Consider the following 20,154-nt stretch of genomic DNA (forward strand, 5'->3'; position numbering starts at 1 on the left):
ACAAGGTGTCTCATGGCAGACTGGTACAAAAGGTGAAGCTACATGGATTCGGGGTGAGCTGGCAAGATGGGTACAGAACTGGCTTAGTCATAGGAGACACAGGGTAGTGGTGGAAAGATGCTTTTCAGAATGAAGGTCTGTGACTAGTGATGTTTCACAGGGATCAGTATGGGACCTCTGCTGTTCGTGCTCTGCATTGATGATTTGGAGGAAAACATAGCTGGTCTAATTAGTAAGTTTGTGGATGATACAAAATTGGTGGAGTTGCAGATACTGACAAGGATTCTCAGAGGATACAGCAGGATATAGATCAGTTGGTGGCGAGGACAGAAAAATAGCAGATGGAGTTTAATCTGGACAAATGTGAGGTGATGCATTTTGGAAGGTCAAGTACAGGTGGAAATTATACAGTGAATGGCAGAACCCTTATGAGTATTGATATGCAGAGGGATCTGGGTGTTCAGGTCCACAGATCACTGAAGGTAGCAGCACAGGTAGATAAGGTAGTAAAAAAAGGCTTCTGGCATGCTTGCTTTCATTGGAAGGGGCGGTGAGTAAAAGGATGAGCAAGTTATGCTGCAGCTTTACAGGACTTTAGTTAGGCCACACTTGGAACATTGCATACAGTTCTGGTCACTACACTGCCAGAAGGATGTAGATGCTTTGGAGAGGGTACAGAAAAGGCTTACCAAGATGTTGCCTGGTATGGGGAATTTAGCTATGATGAAAGGTTAGATAGACTGGGACAAAAACAGAAGTTGCTGGCAAAGCTCAGCAGATCTGGCAGCAACTGTGAGGAAAAATGAGAGTTAATGTTTCAAGTTCAGTGATCCTTTCTCAGAAGGGTCTGAGTTTTGAAGAAGGGTCACCAGACCTGCTGAGCTTTTCCAGCAACTTCTGTTTTTGTTCCTAATTTCAGCATCCACATTTCTTTCAGTTTTTATTTAGATAGACAGGGTTTGTTTTCACTGGAATGCAGGAGGTTGAGGGTAGAAGTTTATAAGATTGTGAATGGCATGGATAGTGTGGAAAATATGAGGCTTTTCCCCAAGGTAGCAGAGTCAATTATTAGAGGACACAGGTTCAAGGTGCGAGGGGAAAGTCTAAGAGATATTCTTCACACATAGGGTGGTGAGTGCCTGGAACATGCTGCCAGAGGATGTGGTGGATGCAGACTTAATGGCAACATTCAAGAAGCACCTGGACGAATACATGAATAGGAAGCAATTAGAGGAATATGGATCCTGTAAGTGAAGACAATTTCAGCATGGAAGGGCAAAATGTGTCAGCTCAGGCTTGGAGGGCCAAAAGGCTTGTTCCCGTGCAGTATTGTTCTTGTTCTTAGCTCCTGAGATTCTTCAAGTTTTTATGTACGCTTAGGAATGAATATGTGATTGATGTTGTTGATAATGAGAAAATGTACCAACTCTTTCACATTAATTGGAAGCTCATCAATAATTTTGAGTGTGGGTTCTATTCCAGCTGCTGTTACTCTGTATCCGAGAAAGTCAATGTTATATGCTGCAAATGTGGATTTATTTTCATTGTTTTTCTTTATTCATTCACGGGATGAGGGCATCGCTGGCCAGGCAGCATTTATTGCCCATCCCTAATTGCCCAGAGGACAGTTAAGAGTCAACCACATTGCTGTGGGTCTGGAGTCACATGTAGACCAGACCAGGTAAGGATGGCAGTTTCCTTCCTTTAAGGACATTAGTGAACCAGATGGGTTTTTCAACAATTGACAATGGATTCATGGTCATTGTTAGATTTTTAGTTCCAGATATTTATTGAATTCAAATTCCACCATCTGCCGTGGCGGGATTCAAACCCAGGTCCCCAGAATGTTATCTGGGTCTCTGGATTAACTTTCCAGCGATAATACCACTAGGTCATCGCCTCCCCTTCAGCATCAACTTGTATTATTCCACTCAAGTGAGCACTACTGAAAACTATGAAATAGTGAAGAATCTAGTAAATAAGTAAGGATACCTTTGTGAATTTCTCGTGTATTGATTATGTTAATGTGAGATTTATTAGATTTGTTTATAGATTGTGGGTATTATTGGCTGGGCCAGCTTTTATTGCCCATCCCCAATTGACCTGGATAAAGTGTTCATGAGCTGCCTTACAGAATGACTGCAGCATGTGAGATATAGGAACTGCCACAGTGCTGCTGGGAAGGATGTTCTAGGATGTTAACCAAGTGATAATGATGATAGAATTCCAATTAAAGATGGTCTTTGGCTTGAAGGGGAACTTGCAAGGGGTTCCAATGATTCTACTGCTCTTGTCCTTCAAAATGGTAGAAGTTTGTGGATTTGCAGCTGCTGTTAGAGGGACCTTGGTGAGTTGCTACAGCGAATCTTGTAGATGATACACACGGCTGCCCCAGTGTGTCAGTAGCGGAGGGATTGAATGCTTCAGGTGGTGGATGCAAATCGGTTACTTTGTTGCGGATGGGATTGAACCTCTCGTGAAGTTTCTAGATGTGAAGCCAAGTTTATCAAACATAGTTTGTTCCAAAAAGCTTCTACTTTTGACTATGTGAATGTGAATTTGCTTAGGTTGACATTTATACTCAAATTTCGATCATTCCAAAAAGTGGATTAAGTGAGTCAGCACAAGCTTGAAGAGTGTTTGCCACAGGAACGAATGAAACTTGCAAAAATACACTGGAAAAGCTTATTGTTGAATATGGATTAATAAGGAGCAAGCCTGAGATGCACAGGATCTCTGCTGTGCTCTTGCTAAAATGATCTGGAGCATTACATTCCATGATATATACTTGTACCATTTTTCACACTTGAGAACAGATGCCACCATGTTTAAAACAAATTTAGTCTTTTTTGTCATCCTGCACAGCTTTGTGAAGTGATTTATTTTTGAACATAAGGTATACTTTTTCCATTAAACTGGACCTGGTGTTATTAATCCATGGGTACTTCTACAATTTGGAAACATTTCTGAGGGCATTTTTCCAAAAGGAACAGCTGTTGACCAGGCTGCCGAGATCTTTTTGCCAGTAACTCTTACTTGAACTGGTTGCGCAGGTTATGTCAGTAGCACAGAAACATAGACTCAAAGGAGTGGGAGTAGGTCATTTGGCCCATTGAGCACGCTCCCCCATTAACTGGATCACAGCTGATCCCGTATCTCAATGTCATACTCCCGTTCTCTCTCCTTTCTCTTGACATCTTTAGACTGTAGAAATCTGTAATTCTTTAATAAATATTTTCAGTGACATGGCCTCCACAGTCATCTGTGGGAGAGAATTCCACAGTTTCATTGCCCTCTGAATGAAGAACTTCTGCTCATCTCAGTATGAAATGGCCTACCTTGTATTCTAGCCCACGATTCTTTGTTCTGGACCTCCTGCCCAGAGAAATCCTCATCCCTGTGCCTAACCTGTCCAGCTCTATCAAAATGTTATTTGTTTCATTGAGATACCCTCTCGTTCTTCTAAACTCCAGTGAATACAGGCCCTATCAACCCAATCCCTCCTCATATGACAAACCTGCCATTCCAAACTGGTGAACCTTCTCTCTAAGTAAATATACCTATTAAGTAAGCAAGCCAAAACAGCATGCAATACTCCAGTAGTCATGTCAGCAAGATACTGTACAACTAGAGTAAGACTTCCTTCTCAAATCCTTTTGCAATGAAGGCCAACATACCATTTGGCATCCCAACCGCTTGCTGCACCTGCATGCTTGCTTTAACTGACCAGTACACAAGGACAACGAGGTTCTTTTCTAAATCAACATTTCTGAAGCTATCATAACTTAAATGATACTTTGTCATTCTGTTTTTCCTACCAGAGTGAACTTCACAGCCAACCACATTATACTTAGGAAAAAGCATCTCAAGCCTGAAGATTGACATTTTTTTTCCTCAGCAGTTGCTATAAGTTGTGGGTCTTAATCAGTAAGCCAGACATGTTATAATTATGAACTGGTCGCCCTGTGTCTCCTACAAATAAATGAAGATTTTAGGAGAAGAAGCATCCAAGGAGTATCCTGATGAGCCAAAAAGACCATTGCAGTGGAGCCTGGAATGCAGGCACAATTGAACCACCTTCCTAGTTTTCCACCTGCCCATAACATTGTGTATGTGTCTGTCAATATGTGAGTGTAGAGTGGGAGTATATAATGGGGAAATGATGGCATAGAGGCAGTATCACTAGACTAAGGCAAACAGTTAGCAAGTCAGCAAGAAATGTTCTTGGCATAACAAGTGAGCTGATGTAGATGAGATCTACCAAAAAACCCAAACAAGCAAGTTTTATCCAGTTTATTTGAACAAAATATTTAGCAATATCTTAGATACACAGTATATACAGCTTGTAGGTGGGGAAAATATTATATTTACATATCTTCTCAAACACATTATATAAATCTTAATATAGAAAGCACAAATAAAAGGGTTTATTGTTGAAAAGTATTCAGCTAGGAAGAAAAAAGATCTTAATAAAAATGACTTGTTTTGCAGCTTTGTTCAGGTATAAAATATACCCGGGATACATCTAGGTATTTTCTACGGATATTTTCTATAAGATCTGTCCTCCAGAAATAAACATAGCCAAAATTTTTTTTGGTAACAAATAAACTACAGTTTGAACAACCACTGCTCTGCAGTATAATAACATACAAGCAATTCACACCAGATGTCACATTAGATGTCAGGAGCATCTTTTTGCTCACCGAGCAGCCAGTAGGTCCTCAATTTGCCTTTACCCTTTCAAAGAAGACAAAACAAACATTACTCAGAGGCTTACACCATCACAAATCCTTGAACAGTTGCAAGAAAGCCGTCTTTGAAAGAAGTATTTTTCCATCTCCTTACTTGAGAAGAGATACAGGGAAGCAGATGTAGGACTGAGGTCAGGAGGAACTTCTTCACCCAAAGGGTTGTGAATCTGTGGAATTCCCTGCCCAGTGAAGCGGTTGAAACTGAATGTTTTTAAGGCAAGGCTAGATAAATTTTTGAACAGTAAAGGAAGTAAGGGTTATGGTGAGTGGGCGGGGTAAGTGGAGCTGAGTCTCAAAAAGATCAGCCATGATCTTATTAAATGGCGGGGCAGGCTCGAGGGGCCAGATGGCCTACTCCTGCACCTAGTTCTTATGTTCTTATGTGTTACTGAGCCACATTGACAAGAAAAGTTTCAGGTTTAATTTCTTGCATTTGAAGCATTAGCTTCCCTCAATCGAGGGGTACCATATTTTTGTATCGGCACTGATCTCAGTCTTGCAAAATTAGGAAGGCTGAGGAGAATTCAGGCAAAGTTGCTACTCCTAACTGCTAATCAATAGTTGAAGTTGAAAAGTATCCACATGGAAGATAACAAAAGACAAGTTTAGATTTAAACACAGAAATGCAGAAACATAGGAATTAGGAGCAGGGAGTAGGCAATTCAGCCCCTTCAAGCCTGTACTGCCATTCAAGATGATCATGGCTGATCTTATCCTGGTCTCAACTCCACTTTCCTGCTTATTCTCTATCGCCCTTTATCCTGCTTTTCATCTGAAACATACCCATTTCTTTCTTGAATCTGTTGATTGCTTCTGCCTCCACTGTACTCTGTGGCAGTGAGTTTCATAGATTCACAAATGTCTGAAAGAAGTAGTTTCTCCTCATTTCAGTTCTGAACATACCTCTGCCCACTCTATATCTATGACATCTTATTCTAGACTGCCACCAAGGGCAGCATCTATTCAATGTTCACCTTATCAATCCCTCTGAGCATTTTATATACCTATTTATTTATCCAACAATTCCATACACAATTCAAAACCCTTCTGGTGATCTTGGCACATGCCTTGTCTAACTACTTCAAGGGGAAGGAAAGGCAGTCTAAGATGCAGTTGAAGGATTTGGGAGAAGGCTATGGTCAATGGTGGGTTTAACAATTTGCAGAGTGCAACTGAAATAGGGACTGTATTCCCATGCCTTCTAGTTCCACATTTAGCTAAGTCAATTATAAAAAAATCTTACCTTTTTGATATTCTGCAGTGGTCTCTTAAGCAACATTGCCTTGACCTATGGTTTTCTTGAATTTAATCCCTTATTTGTCCATGCTAAGACAGTAACGGCTGTTTCAGACATGGGCTTGGAATGCTCATTATTTTGTTATATCTATTTGGTGGGCAATGCATGTGTAACTCTTAATATCTGTCATATTGAAGGGTTAGCTGTTCTTTTAAATGGGGAAAAGCTGGTAATTATGGAGCACCAAAGAGATTTAAGGGATATTTGTAAAATATAAAAGTACAGAGGTTTTGTAACTGATGCCTAAATTACTGTCTATAGTACTCAGCACTGCCTCTCAAGAAGGATATGCTGACTTTAGAAGGAGTGCAGTCCAGATTCATCAGAATGTTACCAGGATAATAGTACCAAGATTTAGATTATGAGGAGACATTACATAAGATAAACTTGTAATCCCTAAAATATAGATTTTTATGATTGGATTTGACTGAGGGGTTTGGAACTTTTAAGAGGAGTTGATAGGGGAGCTAGCTCTTTCTACTGTGTCAAAGATAAGGTGAAATATTGTTATAATCAGATTCAATTCATTAAGAAGGGATATTAAGAATACCTTTCTCACAAAAAATAGATTCTAATTAAATTAATAGTTTAGAATTTGAGATCATAGATATTTGATGGGCTAATGAGTAAAAGAATATGGAATCCAATTCATTTTTAAAATTTATTTGGGGATGAGGTTGTTGTTGAGTGGGCCAGCATTGTTGTCCATTCCTAGTGGTTCTTGAGAGGGTGGCAGTCCATTTGGTGTAGGTAAACCCAAAATGTTGTTAAATACTGATTTTTAGGGTTCGGTCTATGACAACGAAGTAATGCTAATATATTTCCAAGTCAGGATGGTGAGTGGGGCTTGGAGGGTAACTTGCTTTTCCGATGTATCGGTTACTTTTGTCCTTCTAGATGCTAGCATTCATGGGTTTGCAAGGAGCTGTCTAAGGAGCCTTGGTGAATTTTTGCAGTGCATTTTGTAAACAATACACACTGCTGCTATTGAGTGTTGGTGGAGGGACTGGACATGGAATGTGATCCAATCAAGTTATGGCTTTGTCCTGGCTAGTGTCAAGCTTCTTGAAAGTTGATGAAACTGTACTCATCCAATTGAGTGGGGAGCGCTCCATCACAATTTTGACTAGTGCCTTGTTGTCCAACTCAGAGTTTATTTATAACCCTCAGATGTTGATAGTAGTGAGTTCAGTGACAGTATCGCGGTTGAATGTGAAAGAGCGATAGTTATATCCTCTCTTGTTAGAAATGGTCAGTGCCTGACAATTGTGTGGTGCAAATGTTATTTGTCATTTAAGTCGAGGTATTTTCCTTGTCTTGCTGCATATAGGTATTGACTGCTTCTGTATCTGAGGATTTGCAAATAGTGCTGAACATTGTATAAAAGTCAGTGAACATCTGCCCTTATGATGAATGGAAGGCCATTGATAAAGCAGCTGCTGATGATTGGCCTGGGACACTACCCTGAGGAACTCATGCAGAGATGTCCTGGAGCTGAGTTGACTGACCTCCTACAACCACAATCACCTTCCTTTGAGCCAGGTATGACTCCAAATAGTGTAGAATTTTTCTCCTGATTTGCCTCTAGTCTTGCTAGGGCTCCTTGATGGAGTTATTATAAGATCAGTCATAACTCTATGAATGGCAGAAGTTCAAGGAACTGAAAAGCCAACATCTGGTCCTATGTTCCACCAAAATCTAGTGAGATGCCAATAAAAAGCTAAGCTCTTTTGGGGTTTTTTAATGCATCGTGTTTACATCATGGTACAAATATACAAACATATGAACATACAACTGCGAGGGATGTTTGTGTTAATAATAGATGTCTTCCCATTTCAGGAATCGTCTTTAGGCATTAATTATTACGAGGTCAGGTATAGTTCAGAATCGAGCATTCTGAACTTTGTTGCAACATGTTTCAGCTTGAGTTAGAACAGCATGACTTGCTTCATTAGTGTGACATTTTTACATTTCTCACACCAGCCACACTGTGGCTTTTCTGAATGCGATTGCCATATTAGGAATCCTATTGTAGGCGATATTCGGAAAGAACTGGATTGAAATTGCTCAAACCCATTGCTCAAAGGAGCCTTACAAGCAGCAGACAGAAAATGCGTTGATCTACGCTGTACTTAAAGCCACATATCAATGTGTACCTAATTACTCCAGCGCAGATTTTATCAGAAATATTGCCTTAGCCACCTCCAAAGAAGTTGTTGAAACTGCATAACAAATGCAGGGTGCTGGTAACAGTAGGCGGAATTTTATGGGGAGTTTTGGGACATGTGTTGGGTTAAAAAGCCTATTTGGCCTGCGAATTGAAGGATTCACCTGTATACCCACCAAAGTAAGGATTGTGAGCAGTTTCAAGATGTTGCTAGCCTTATCAGAAGACAGGCAGCTCTGAATCACGAGCAGTGTTACCAGGAGAGGCATTTGCACTGAGGGATGTAATCAGAGACCTGAGGCCTACAGTAGGTATGTTAAAAAAAAATCATGGGATCCAGAGTCATTAGGAAAATCCTTCCTGGAAAATTGTTATTGGCTAAGGGGACAGCCTTTCCTCCCTGTGGCCCCTCAGTTGTTCCATATAGCCTGCCCTGCCCGTTGCTAGGAGACCAACTTCATGTAACTGGCAGCCCTCACCATGCAGCAGGGGATTCCCCGTCACTTGCAAAATACAGACAGCATGAAATTGGCTCCTAATTGGGCCTTTAATGCAGTAAATTGGCTAGCAGCCTCCTCCGGTCCATCCTGCTGCCAATAATATGTTGCATAATCTGGCGTGTTTGCCCAGGACTTTACCATTACCTTTCTGACCCCTCTGCCTCCCAGCCCATCTCCCAGGGGCTACTAAATTCTTGGCCATTATTACCACGTTTGTGCATCCAACTCCCTTGATTATGAGTGAAATAACAACAAGGATATAAGCGTTTTTTTTTTCTATGTATGCCTGATAAATTAATGCCTAGCATATTACAGGACTAATATAATACATTGGCTGATAACATTTAGCTCAATTTATTTTTTTGAGAAAAGCAAGAATTTCAACTGAACCAATATTACACGTTATTCTCCATAAAACATCTGAAATGTAATGTGAAGTGAAGGGTACATCAGGCACTATTGAATACTCATACTGATGAACTCAAGGGAATTGCTATTGTGGGTAAACAAAATAGCGGCACATTTTGTTCCTGTAAATTAATGAACTGTAGCTGTACCATGGCAATTTAAATTGTTCAAAGATCACTGGTCAGATTTTTGGGTCTTGTTTCTTTACAGCAGTCCTGATGTTGAGTTACTATTCATAACTGTTTGGCATTTTGGCTTTGATGACTAGTTTGAAAGCATCTGAATCTAATGGATACAGCAATGCCTGAACCTGAACCCTTCCACATTAGTATAATGCGTTTGAGAAAGTATAAATGGGGTGAACTTCGACTGACGGCATCGATTTTGAGTCAGCTGTTTATTTGTAATGGCAAAATGGAAACTGGGAACTAAGCCAACACATTATTACAGCAGTGAGCTGAAGGAATCCATTAGGATCATAACAGCTCAGATCATTAATATGCACACATAGCACTTCTGAATGGAACTGCAAAACACTTTGGTTCACATCTGGGGTTAATTATTTCTTTAAAAATGTCAATTGATGTGACTTTTCTTTATTGGCGAGATTGGCCAATGACCTGAATGTGCAATGTTACTTGCTTAGGTTTGATGCATGTGGTTCAGTTTTCTTTAGAACCTACAGAACACTCTGCTTATTCAACCAGCACAAACCTATCTGTCAAGGATGACATATGAAGCAGTTGGAGTGTTTCTGTAATCTTGGTCTTTGTGGAGTCATTGGAAATGGTATTGACATTAATATTATGATAAATTGTTGTTATTACAAATTGAAGGAAGGAAATTTTTTATTGTCCTTTTTTTCCCCTTTTCTCTTCAGATTTCCAGTCCCTATCATTTTCCTTTGTGCTGTTGAAAGGCATTATTTAGCCCATGGCAATCTCAATGCTACTCTTAGTTATTGCTCCAGAGGTTATCAACAAGCACTGAATGAAATCATGATTCACATCCAATTTGCTTTCCTTCACTGCATCAAGTCTTTCAATTCTTAAATAGCCAAATGTGTGGGAGTAAACCAAATTATCTGCAATGCAGGGCAGAAACAAACACTGTCCATTCCCACCTCTTTAACCTGTCTGTCTCCTCTCCACTTATCTTCTCCTCTACCTATCTTCTATCCGCCTCCCCCTCTCTCCCTATTTATTTCAGAACCCCCTTCCCCTCCCCCATTTCTGAAGAAGGGTCTAGGCCCGAAACGTCAGCCTTCCTGCTCCTCTGATGCTGCTTGGCCTGCTGTGTTCATCCAGCTCTACACCTTGTATATCTCAGATTCTCCAGCATCTGCAGTTCCTACTATCTCTGTCCTACAGTAGAAGGGAATTTCATTTCATTGTAAGAAAGATGATTGAAAAGAGACATGATTCCAGCATTTAAAGTGTGAGAAACATGGATATCACAAGTGAAAGCCTTTTAGTTAGACTGTGAGCGCTGAATAAAAAAAAGTACAGTCTAGGAGGTAGATAAGAGAATGGATGCATGTTAATAAATATGGACAGCACACTCCTCACAAAATCAGTTAATACTCTTTAAAACAAAACTGGAAGGGATTTCATCTGATAATTTGGCAGATTGAGACATAATTAAATGAACTACATGGATCAAATGGGTATCAAAATGTTCAATGATCTCAAATAGGGTGATAATTGCGATGTTATAATGGGACTGGATTTTATGTTCTCCATTCAGCTGGTTTGAAGGTAGCAGGCAGGTAACATCCAGCAGATTGCCTTCCTCTTGTCTATCCCTTGCCCGAAAGTATCTAAAATTTCATGGGTTGGGAGGCAAGAACAGGAAATATCGGTTGGCCTATTAAAACCCTTAAGTTGGCAATTATGGTGACTTGAGGGTGTCATCCTGACCCCTGTCATTTTTTTTAACCCCAGGGTGGAACATTCCACCATGCAGACAGCCCAGGAGATTGAGATGCATGGCATGTGTTAGACAAGCGGGGAGGAACTCTGTGAGAACTTGCTGCCCATCATCATTGTGCTTAGCCTTTTGAAGCTGGACAATTTTCATTCACTCCTTCTCGTTGCTACTCATGTCCTTCTCTGCAACCCCAAACCCTGGATTTGCCATCTCTCAATCTGAGCTCTTCAGCATTGGAGACTGTTGAAAATCCCAGCAATGATTCCTGGTGTTACTGTTCTCTGTACAGAGCTATTGACCAATCTGATCAATTGTCAGTTCTCTAAGGAAGAACCACTTCCTGAGAAAGAAGCTGAAATCAAAGCTTAAAGTACTAATGCTGCTTCCTAAAGTAGTGGGGTAATCCTATGGAATGTTGGTGGGTTCTCCTTACCGTTTAAAGCCTGGGGGAGGTGGTTAGTAGCACACCACCCCCCCCAGAATGTCCAACATGTGAACTGGGAGGAGTTCTATTTAAACCTACAATTTGCACCTATTTTTCATCTCAATATTTCCTTTACCACCATTAGCATTCCCTTCATTTTTTGCTCTGGGCATCTTGACTTTCTCTTTCAATCATTCCTCCTCCCCTTTTGCCAAGAACATAGAAACCAACTTTTTCTTCAGTTCTGTAAAAGAGTTTTTGGACTGGAAACATTAATTCAGTTCCTCTCTCCACATATGGCACCAAGCCTGCTGAGTTTCTCCAGCATTTTCTGCTTTTATAATTGGGAGGAGAGGATTGGCTATGGGTTTCTGTTCTTATTGTTCAATGACTTTTGACAGTGTGGTACATGTGTAGTTAACATGGAGTACTGGTTTAAACTTGGTGTCCCACTGTCTATGATTGTCTTATGTTTAAAAAACCTAAGCATTTTGCAGCCAAATATGTCAAAGTCATATAAATTTAAGAACATCTGTAAGTTCAATTAAGTCTATTCAAAAATAGCATCAAAAGCTTTAACTACATGACTACAACATATAGTATTTTGGCATCTCAAACAGGTTTTGAATTCTCTGGGCCATAAATGTATCTTCCATGTCAAAACACTGGACAGAACCAATTTTATTTTATAAACTCACAGAAAAATGACTGACAAATCTTTAATTAGTTTTTATGCAACTATGTTTAAATATTTTTGTTGAATTGTGGTGTTTAATATTCCAGCTATGTGACATTTGAACATCATTCGCCCTCCCTGGATTTGTTGAATTACTAATGGAAAATTTGTTCAGTAATGCACTTGGAACTTTCAAATGCATTTCCATAAAAAATGAGGTCGCTTGTCAGAGATCTGCATGAATATCCATTAGATAAATTTTGAAACACTGTTCACTAGAAACCACATTACAAGATTTGCTTAGCTGTATCTGACTAAATAATGAGCACTAATATATCATAACAGCTATGGTATAAGAAATGCACATTGTGTGAATGTGATATCCAATGGGCTTATGTTTTTTTGATACATAGACTGGATTTCCCAATCCCAACATGGGCTAGGCTGACTTCCATTGTGCAGACTGTAAAATGTCAGGTAGAACTCATTCCAAGATCCCTGTCCCCATTCCCATCTCTGGCAACTCATGAGCCCATGCCCAACTGTTCCAATGCTGTCATTTCCATTGGGAAGTGGGCATATCAGATGACCATCAATTTTCATGCAGTGTGGACAGCATTTGGAAGCAATGCACAGCAGCTCAAAGGTATTGTGAACTGTAAGGAACCCCTGGTTTGGAGCTGGGAACCAATTCACAACTAAGTTCAAAAGATGCTGCCAGTTTCACATGTCATGATGAAATTATGTAAGTTATATCTGTTTATAATTTTTTTGATGATAGCACTTTGATTTGAAAAGGTAAGTGATCGTTAATTTGAACAGCAGTGAGGAAGTGAAGATGTCTTTTGATGTATTACAGTACATTATCCTCTTGATAAAATACAATTCTACAATGCATAGTAATAAAATTCAGATTTCCTGTGTTAATTGTTTCCTTTGCATTAATTTGTTCAGATATTTGAATGTTTCAAAATCTTTGACATATGGCTGAGCTTCTGATTGACTTCAAAGGTTTTAATGTATTCAGTTCTGGAGATTTTATTGCCATTGTTTATCATTGACATTTCATTATGAATTCTTTGAGTTTGAGAACACACTGATTGATTCACAACTGTTGCCAAGGAGACTATCGGCTTGTTTATAATTGACAGGTTTAATAGCGGTTAAGGGCAATGTTCTCACTAAACTGTGCAGTCATACAGCTCCACCAAGGGTCTGTGCATGCCCATCTGTGGGCAACACCATTCCCAGCATTGATTTTCTGAAGTCAATGCCATGCACAGACCTTGAAGGTCTGCTTGGAAGAAATCAAATCTAGAGGGAACATAAGTTAATAAGAGTTTTTTTGTGGACTTTGAAGTACAGTGTTTATTTTGACAGACTTGAGATTTTCTCAAAGACTTCCCAATGCTATTGTAGAGCTTGTGAGTTCCCTATACAGTGGATACTGAATGAATCGGCATGGATGAGAAGGCAGATGTTGGTAGTTGTGAGATGGGGTGGAGTTAAAGGGGGAATGGGTGATGAGTGTGGTAAGCTGTGTATAAGTTCGGAGATCTCATACCTACCTCCAGAACTGGGCTAACGTCTCAGCTGTGAGACTTTTGACCTGGTCATCTTGGCATCCTCCTATTTCTATCTCTGCCTTGAGCCAAACAATGGAGGTAGTGGTTCTAGCTCTAGTGAGATGACTGAGCCACCTCTGTGGCCAAGCCTCATTACAAGAGTAAGCTGCTGGTGCTCACCAGTTATTGACAGCTAACTCTCCAGGTGGTAGGGAAGCGGGAAACATACAGTGTGAAGTTGAATGGGAATTAATGCGCGAAAAGCGGGGAGATGGTAACGTAGTGGTAATATCACTGGTCTAGTAACCCTGCAGATCCGGGTTCAAGTTCTGGGCAGATGGGTTCAAATCCCAAAATGGCTGTTGGTAAAACTTAAATTCAATTGATAAATTTGGTATCTTAGTAACAGTAATCATAAAACTATCATCAATTGTTGTAAAAATCCATCTCATTCACTAATGACCTTTATGAAGGAAATCTGACATCCTTATATGGGCTGGCTTATATATGACTCCAGTTGACTTCTAATTGCCTCTGAACTAACCTAGCGAGTCACTCAGTGCAAAGGCGACAATGGTTGACAAACAGCCCCACTTTACAGCAATTTTGCCAGGACTCTGCTCCTCCCACTGAAAACCTAACAGCTTAAATCTGTAAATATTCAACAAATTCTAGAATTTTTAGAGTAAGGTGGTTAATTTAAAAAAATGAATATCTGAGTATTTAATAGAGGAGAGTAACATGTAGAAGCAAAGAGACTATCCTGGAAGTTTATTAATCACTGCCTCCAGTCAGAGTATTCTAGACAGTTCTACACACAACAAAAGATGTGACCACCTTAAAAACAGTGCAAAGGTGGATGCCCAGGATTTACCATGGAAAAGAGGCTTCAGAGGTTGGCAAAGTTAGCAATGTTCACCTTTGAACTTAGAAGGTTACGATGATCTAAAAGGTGTTCAGAAAGATGAGAGTTTCAATAGAGCAAGATCTATACCCTCTGCCTGTTGAGTTGATCAGTAACTAAAGATTATAGATTTAGATTTAATGATAAAAGACCCAAAATGGCATACAAGGAGGATTTTTTTTTGAGAGTTGATGGGATCTGAAATGCTCTATTGAAAAGGTTGTGAAAGTTAATTCGGTAAGTAATTTTGCGGATTAGGAAATTATAGTCTAATGGACAAAAAGTAAGCATTTGGGGCTAGGCATGACTGTTGGTTCAAAGAGCCAACATAAGTAACATAGGATAAATGACCTCTTTTACATGATTCTAAGATTTATAACTGCAACAATAGGATTCCCTTAAATGTAATTCACAAGGTTTGTGACATGTTGAACATGGAATATAAATGTACCTTCATTTCAACATCTCCACGGAGTTCCAGTTCAAAATTTCCGAACTCATCCAAAACATCCTTGGTTGTTGAGGACACATGGATTTTTAATGCTAAGAAATAAAGAGGTAAAATGTCAGTGGCAGGATGAAGGCAGACATAGATTTAGATTGAATTTTCTTTAAATTGATTTTTTGGGTGTTAGGTTTTGCTGCCAAGTTCTTTATATGGTTCTAATTTCATGAACTGTTTTGCTTGAGATTTTAACTTAGCTTAGATTGTTATTTGGCCTCTGAGGGCTTCTGCAGCCTCATGAAGTTGAAGATTAAATATCAAGAGTATACAGCTCAAAGTCAAATTCTGGGACTGGCTGTCCTAATATCTGTTTGTAGCTTGTAGATTAGTCTAAAGCATGCTACAGATACAAGTGTTAACACATTTAAAAATTAAATGTTTGCTTTCCTTTAGGACTTTCAATCTTGTTCCTTATAAAATTTGCAAGCTGCTTGAATGAGCGTATGAACTGAAATATGTGAGCTATGATTAAAGGCACCTCTACCAGTAACAGAGCTCTTTGGGTCCAATCAATCAAAAGTAAATTCACAGGGCTGGTATCCTTTTTATTGCTCAAGAGTAGGTGGAAAAGCGCCTTTGGGGGATGGTGGAAACTAGAATTCTTAGTAACCTGGAGGTGCTGCTGAACATAAAGCCAGGCCTCATTTGTCCTTTCTGTAATTACTCTTTTTCCTGGCTGGAAATTGGTCAAGTTGACAATCTGGCTGGCTGGTAGCTGGGAAGATAGAAGTCTACAGCTGAGGACCATTGGTGTTGCTGTTCTGGAATTGGGGAAGAATAAAGTGGCAGCTGATAGATGGAGCTGCACTAGCAATTGGCAGGGAACAGAAGATTACAGGTAGAAGTTGGTGGCTGCGGGTGGGAGACATGTGATTACAGGTTGATGGTCACCATGAGGTCACCTCTCATGGCCGCAAGACAAACACTGCAATTTTCAGGTCAGTACAGATTCCCTCAGCTCACAAGCAGTAAATTGTAGAATCACGATAGGTGTGGTGGCTGACCATTCAGTCCACACTGACCCTTCAGAGAGCATCCAACCCAGACCCACGTTGCATTTCCCATGGCCAATCCAACTAGCCTGCACATCTTTGGACTTTGGGAGGAAACCAGAGCACCCAGAGAAAAGCAACGCAGACACGGGGAGAATGTGCTAACTCCACACAGACAGTCGCTCGAGTGTGGAATCGAACCCGGGTCCCTGGCGCTGTGAGGCAGCCATGTGCACCACTGAGCCACCATGCCACTCAAGTGCTAGAAATAGCACTTACTTTTTGTAGTTGGCTGCCCTGATTTCCAGTCTGGGTTTCCTATACTCAGATAATTTAATTAAAATCAGGCTGTAAAATTGCACTCTGTGCACTTGATATAATTATTATAAAGAAATCCCTCACCTCCAAATTGGGGGCATAGGCACACATTGTAACCCTCTACTGGTAAAATAGAAGCAGGCTCAAGGAATAATGAATGACAACTGGCATGATACAGCAAACTGTTCCAAAACTCTTCACAGTTCAGAGTCAGACCTGTATGGTCACTGGGGGAGACCGGGTGGACAAGGACGTAAGAAGGGAATTAAAAGAAGCAGCTGAAAGTTTCTCTTGGGTTCACTGTTGATGGGAGATTGAGCTGAATTAACAAGTCAACTGCTGTTCTAAGATCAGGAACAAAAGTTCCTTCATCAGTTCTGAGGAAGGGTCACCGGACCTGAAACGTTAACTCTGTTTTTTCCTTCACAGATGCTGCCCGACCTGCTGAACTTTTCCAGCAACTTCTGTCTTTGTTCCTGATTTACAGCATCTGCAGATCTTTTGGTCGCTATTCTAAGATATTGTGCAAATAACATCACTGATGCTGACATAGGCTGCACATCCCAATATGTCTCAGTGTTTTTGTTACTCCATTATAATATCAGTGGAAGGGTGGTAGAAGCCTTCATACAGTGGCAGAGCTCAAGTAGTTCCACGATAATTCCGATCAAAATCTCCTATTTATGCCCAATTGCTCCAGTGCATGGTGCTAGGTAGAATTCCATCCCTGTACGAACTACTGTAATTGAAAACATGGCACTTAAATGTAAAAACATCTCCACAGATGCTGCCTGACCAGTCGATTGTTCCCTATATTTATGACAATTAAACACACTGACTTGGAAATCCTTTCTGTAGAAAAAATTTGAAGAAATTCTAAAGCATGACACGAGTTGAAAATACAGAGACTAAATCATGCTGGTTTCTAACGAAGTTGATTTATTGAGTCATGCAGCATGGAAACTGACCAGTCCATGCTGATTGTAATCCTAAACTAAACTAGTCAATGACAGCCATCATTCTGCTAGGCATGACTCAAACTACTGTGGAATCATCCTTCTGATTCCTCTCCACCCAGGTTTTGCTCGGGATGGTTGATGACATTCTCAGTCAAATGCAGCCTTTATGTCAAGGGCAGTCACTCTCACTTCACTTCTGGAATACGGCTTTTTGTTCATGTTTGGAGTAAGGCTGTAATGAGGGCTGAGTAGCCCCAGAGGAACTCTGAACTGAGCAACAGTGAACAGGTAAATGGAGAAGAATGTGAGGTAATACATCAAAGTGGAGAAGTGTGAGGTGATATATTTTGGCATAAAGAACATGGAGAGACAGTTAAAAGAAGTATGACTCTAAAATGTATGCAGGAGCAGAAAGGCCTGGATATTTATGTGTGGAAGTCTTTAAAGAACAGGAGGACAGCACAGCTAAAAAAATCATACAGTATCTTATGGCTAAATGAATAATAGCACAGAGCACAAGAGCAAGGAGATTATATTGAACCTGTATAAATCAATAGTTAGACCTCAGCTGGAGTATTGTGTTCTGTTCTGGCATCACACTTTAGGTAGGATGTGAATGCATTGCTGGGAGCGCAGAAGAGGTTTATGAGAATGCTTCAAGGCATGAGAAATATCAGTTATCAAGATAGACTTGAAAATTTGGAACATTGGCCTTGGAGAGAAGGCTATAACAAAATTTGATTGAAGTTTACAAAATCATGGACAGACTAGACAAGGAGAAACTGTTCCCGCTCATGAAAGCATCAACAATGAGAGGGCACAGATTTAAATGATTTGCCAAAGAAGCAAATGTGATGTAAGAAAACATTCTTTCACACAGTGAATATTTAGAGTCAGGAATGCACTGACTGAATGTAGTGGAGGCAGGTTCAATAGAGGCTTTCAAGAGAGCATAGAAAATTACTTCAACAGAAATAATGTTCAGGGTTATGGGGAAAGAGTGAGAGGATGGCTCCATCTCATAATGCTCATTTCAATAGCTGGTGCAGACATAGTAGGCCAAATGACCTTCTTCTGCCCCATAAAAATTCTGTTATTCTGTGCTATTCCTTTGTAAGAGTCATTATACAAAAGCTTGGTTCGGCCACATGTGGAGTATTGTGTCCAGTTCTGGTCACCTCATTACAGGAAAGATGTGGAAGCGTTAGAAAAGGTGCAGAGGAGATTTACCAGGATGTTGCCTGGAATGGAGGGAAGGTCTTATGAGGTAAGGTTGAGAGAGCTAGGGCTTTTCTCTTCAGAACGACGAAGGATGAGAGGTGACTTGATAGAGGTATACAAATGATCAGAGGTATAGATAGAGTAGACAGCCAGAGACTTTTTCCTAGGGTGGAGGTAGCTTTTACGAGGGCACATAATTTTAAAGTGAAAGGAGGTAGATATCGGGGAGACATCAGAGGTAGGTTCTTTACTCAGAGAGTGGTAGGGGCGTGGAATGCATTGCCGGAGAGGGTAGTGGAGTTGGCCTCATTAGGGGCATTTAAGCGGCTATTAGATAGGCATATGGATGATAGTACAAGGTAGGGTTGGAGGTTAGATAGACCTTAGGTTTAGGGTAAAAGTTCAGCACAACATCGTGGGCCGAAGGGCCTGTACTGTGCTGTACTGTTCTATGTTCTATGTTCTATTTGGCAGCTTAGTCAACTACCTCTTCCATCACTTTGTTGACTGTAAACTGTTAGGGCAGTAATTGACTGGGGTAGATTGCACAGGAAGTAACTGGGCAATTTTCCACATGTATGGTAGATGCCAATGTTATAGTTGTACTGGAACAGCTTGGCTAGGTGTTCAGATACGTCTGTTTTGGTTAACATAAATCTGTTAGTCTTAGATTTATAACTAGCAACTGATCCAGCGTCATTTGCTATTTGTGGAAGAGAACTTCAAGCTTCTACTAACATTTTGCATGTCGGGGTGTTTCTTAACTTTACTCCTGATAGGTCTGGCTCTAGTTTTTAGGCTCTGTTTCCTGCTTCTAAACTCTCCAATTAACAGAAGTAGTCTCTCTCTGTCTACTCTTTCAGTCTTCCTGAAACTTTGCAAATTTTAATCAGATCACCTTCATGTTTTCTTCTTGTATGAGAAAATCAATGCAGTTAAAGATCAATGGAATTTAATCTTTGTTGGAATCAAGCTTCTTTCTACTGGAAGGATGTCAAAGTTGCCATACAGTCATGCTACCAAAAATAACTTGGACATAATGGAGCTCTCCTTATGATAACATTCAGGTGCCACAATTAATACTTCATTATTGTATACTTCTACTTCCATTTGGTGACTATAAAAGATTTTGAAAAAAAAAATCAAAGAACTGCAGATGTCACTGGACCCTAAATGTTAACTCTGCTTCCTCTCCACAGTTGCTGCCTGACTTGCTGAGCTTTTCTGGCAATTTCTGATTTTGTTCATAAAAAGGATTTTGAGTTTCCTATGTTTGTACATAGTTATCAATGGACAACCTGATTTAAAATATGATCTTAAAGCAGACATTTACCCTCTCCAGTAGATTCCATGCGGGATGCTGTATTAACCGTGTCTCCAAACAGACAATAACGTGGCATTTTTAATCCAACAACCCCAGCACACACCGGCCCTGATGATAGATTAGAAAAGAGAAAAACATTTCCTTATTATTTCTTAAAACATTTAAAAATTTGTTTTCCAAAAAACTCAACAATTTTTTTTTTGCTCTGGATCCT

At 40.1% G+C, this 20,154-nt stretch overlaps 1 protein-coding gene across 2 annotated transcripts in view; it reads right to left on the reverse strand.

Moving 5' to 3' along the window:
* Positions 1–4,279: 4,279 nt before the first annotated feature.
* npr2 (natriuretic peptide receptor 2) overlaps positions 4,280–20,154 on the reverse strand; it is a 162,330-nt gene continuing 146,455 nt past the window's right edge. For both annotated transcript variants that reach the window (XM_020527198.2, XM_048615481.1), the window contains exons 20-22: positions 19,950–20,048; positions 15,073–15,164; positions 4,280–4,737 (exon numbers count right to left, since the gene is read on the reverse strand). In XM_020527198.2, coding sequence (XP_020382787.1) covers positions 4,675–4,737; positions 15,073–15,164; positions 19,950–20,048 — 254 coding nt within the window. In that variant the 3' untranslated portion in view covers positions 4,280–4,674. The remainder of the gene's footprint in view (positions 4,738–15,072; positions 15,165–19,949; positions 20,049–20,154) is intronic.

The sequence above is a fragment of the Rhincodon typus genome, chromosome 1 (genome assembly GCF_021869965.1).
Source record: "Rhincodon typus isolate 14 chromosome 1, sRhiTyp1.1, whole genome shotgun sequence".
Lineage (NCBI taxonomy): Eukaryota > Metazoa > Chordata > Chondrichthyes > Orectolobiformes > Rhincodontidae > Rhincodon > Rhincodon typus.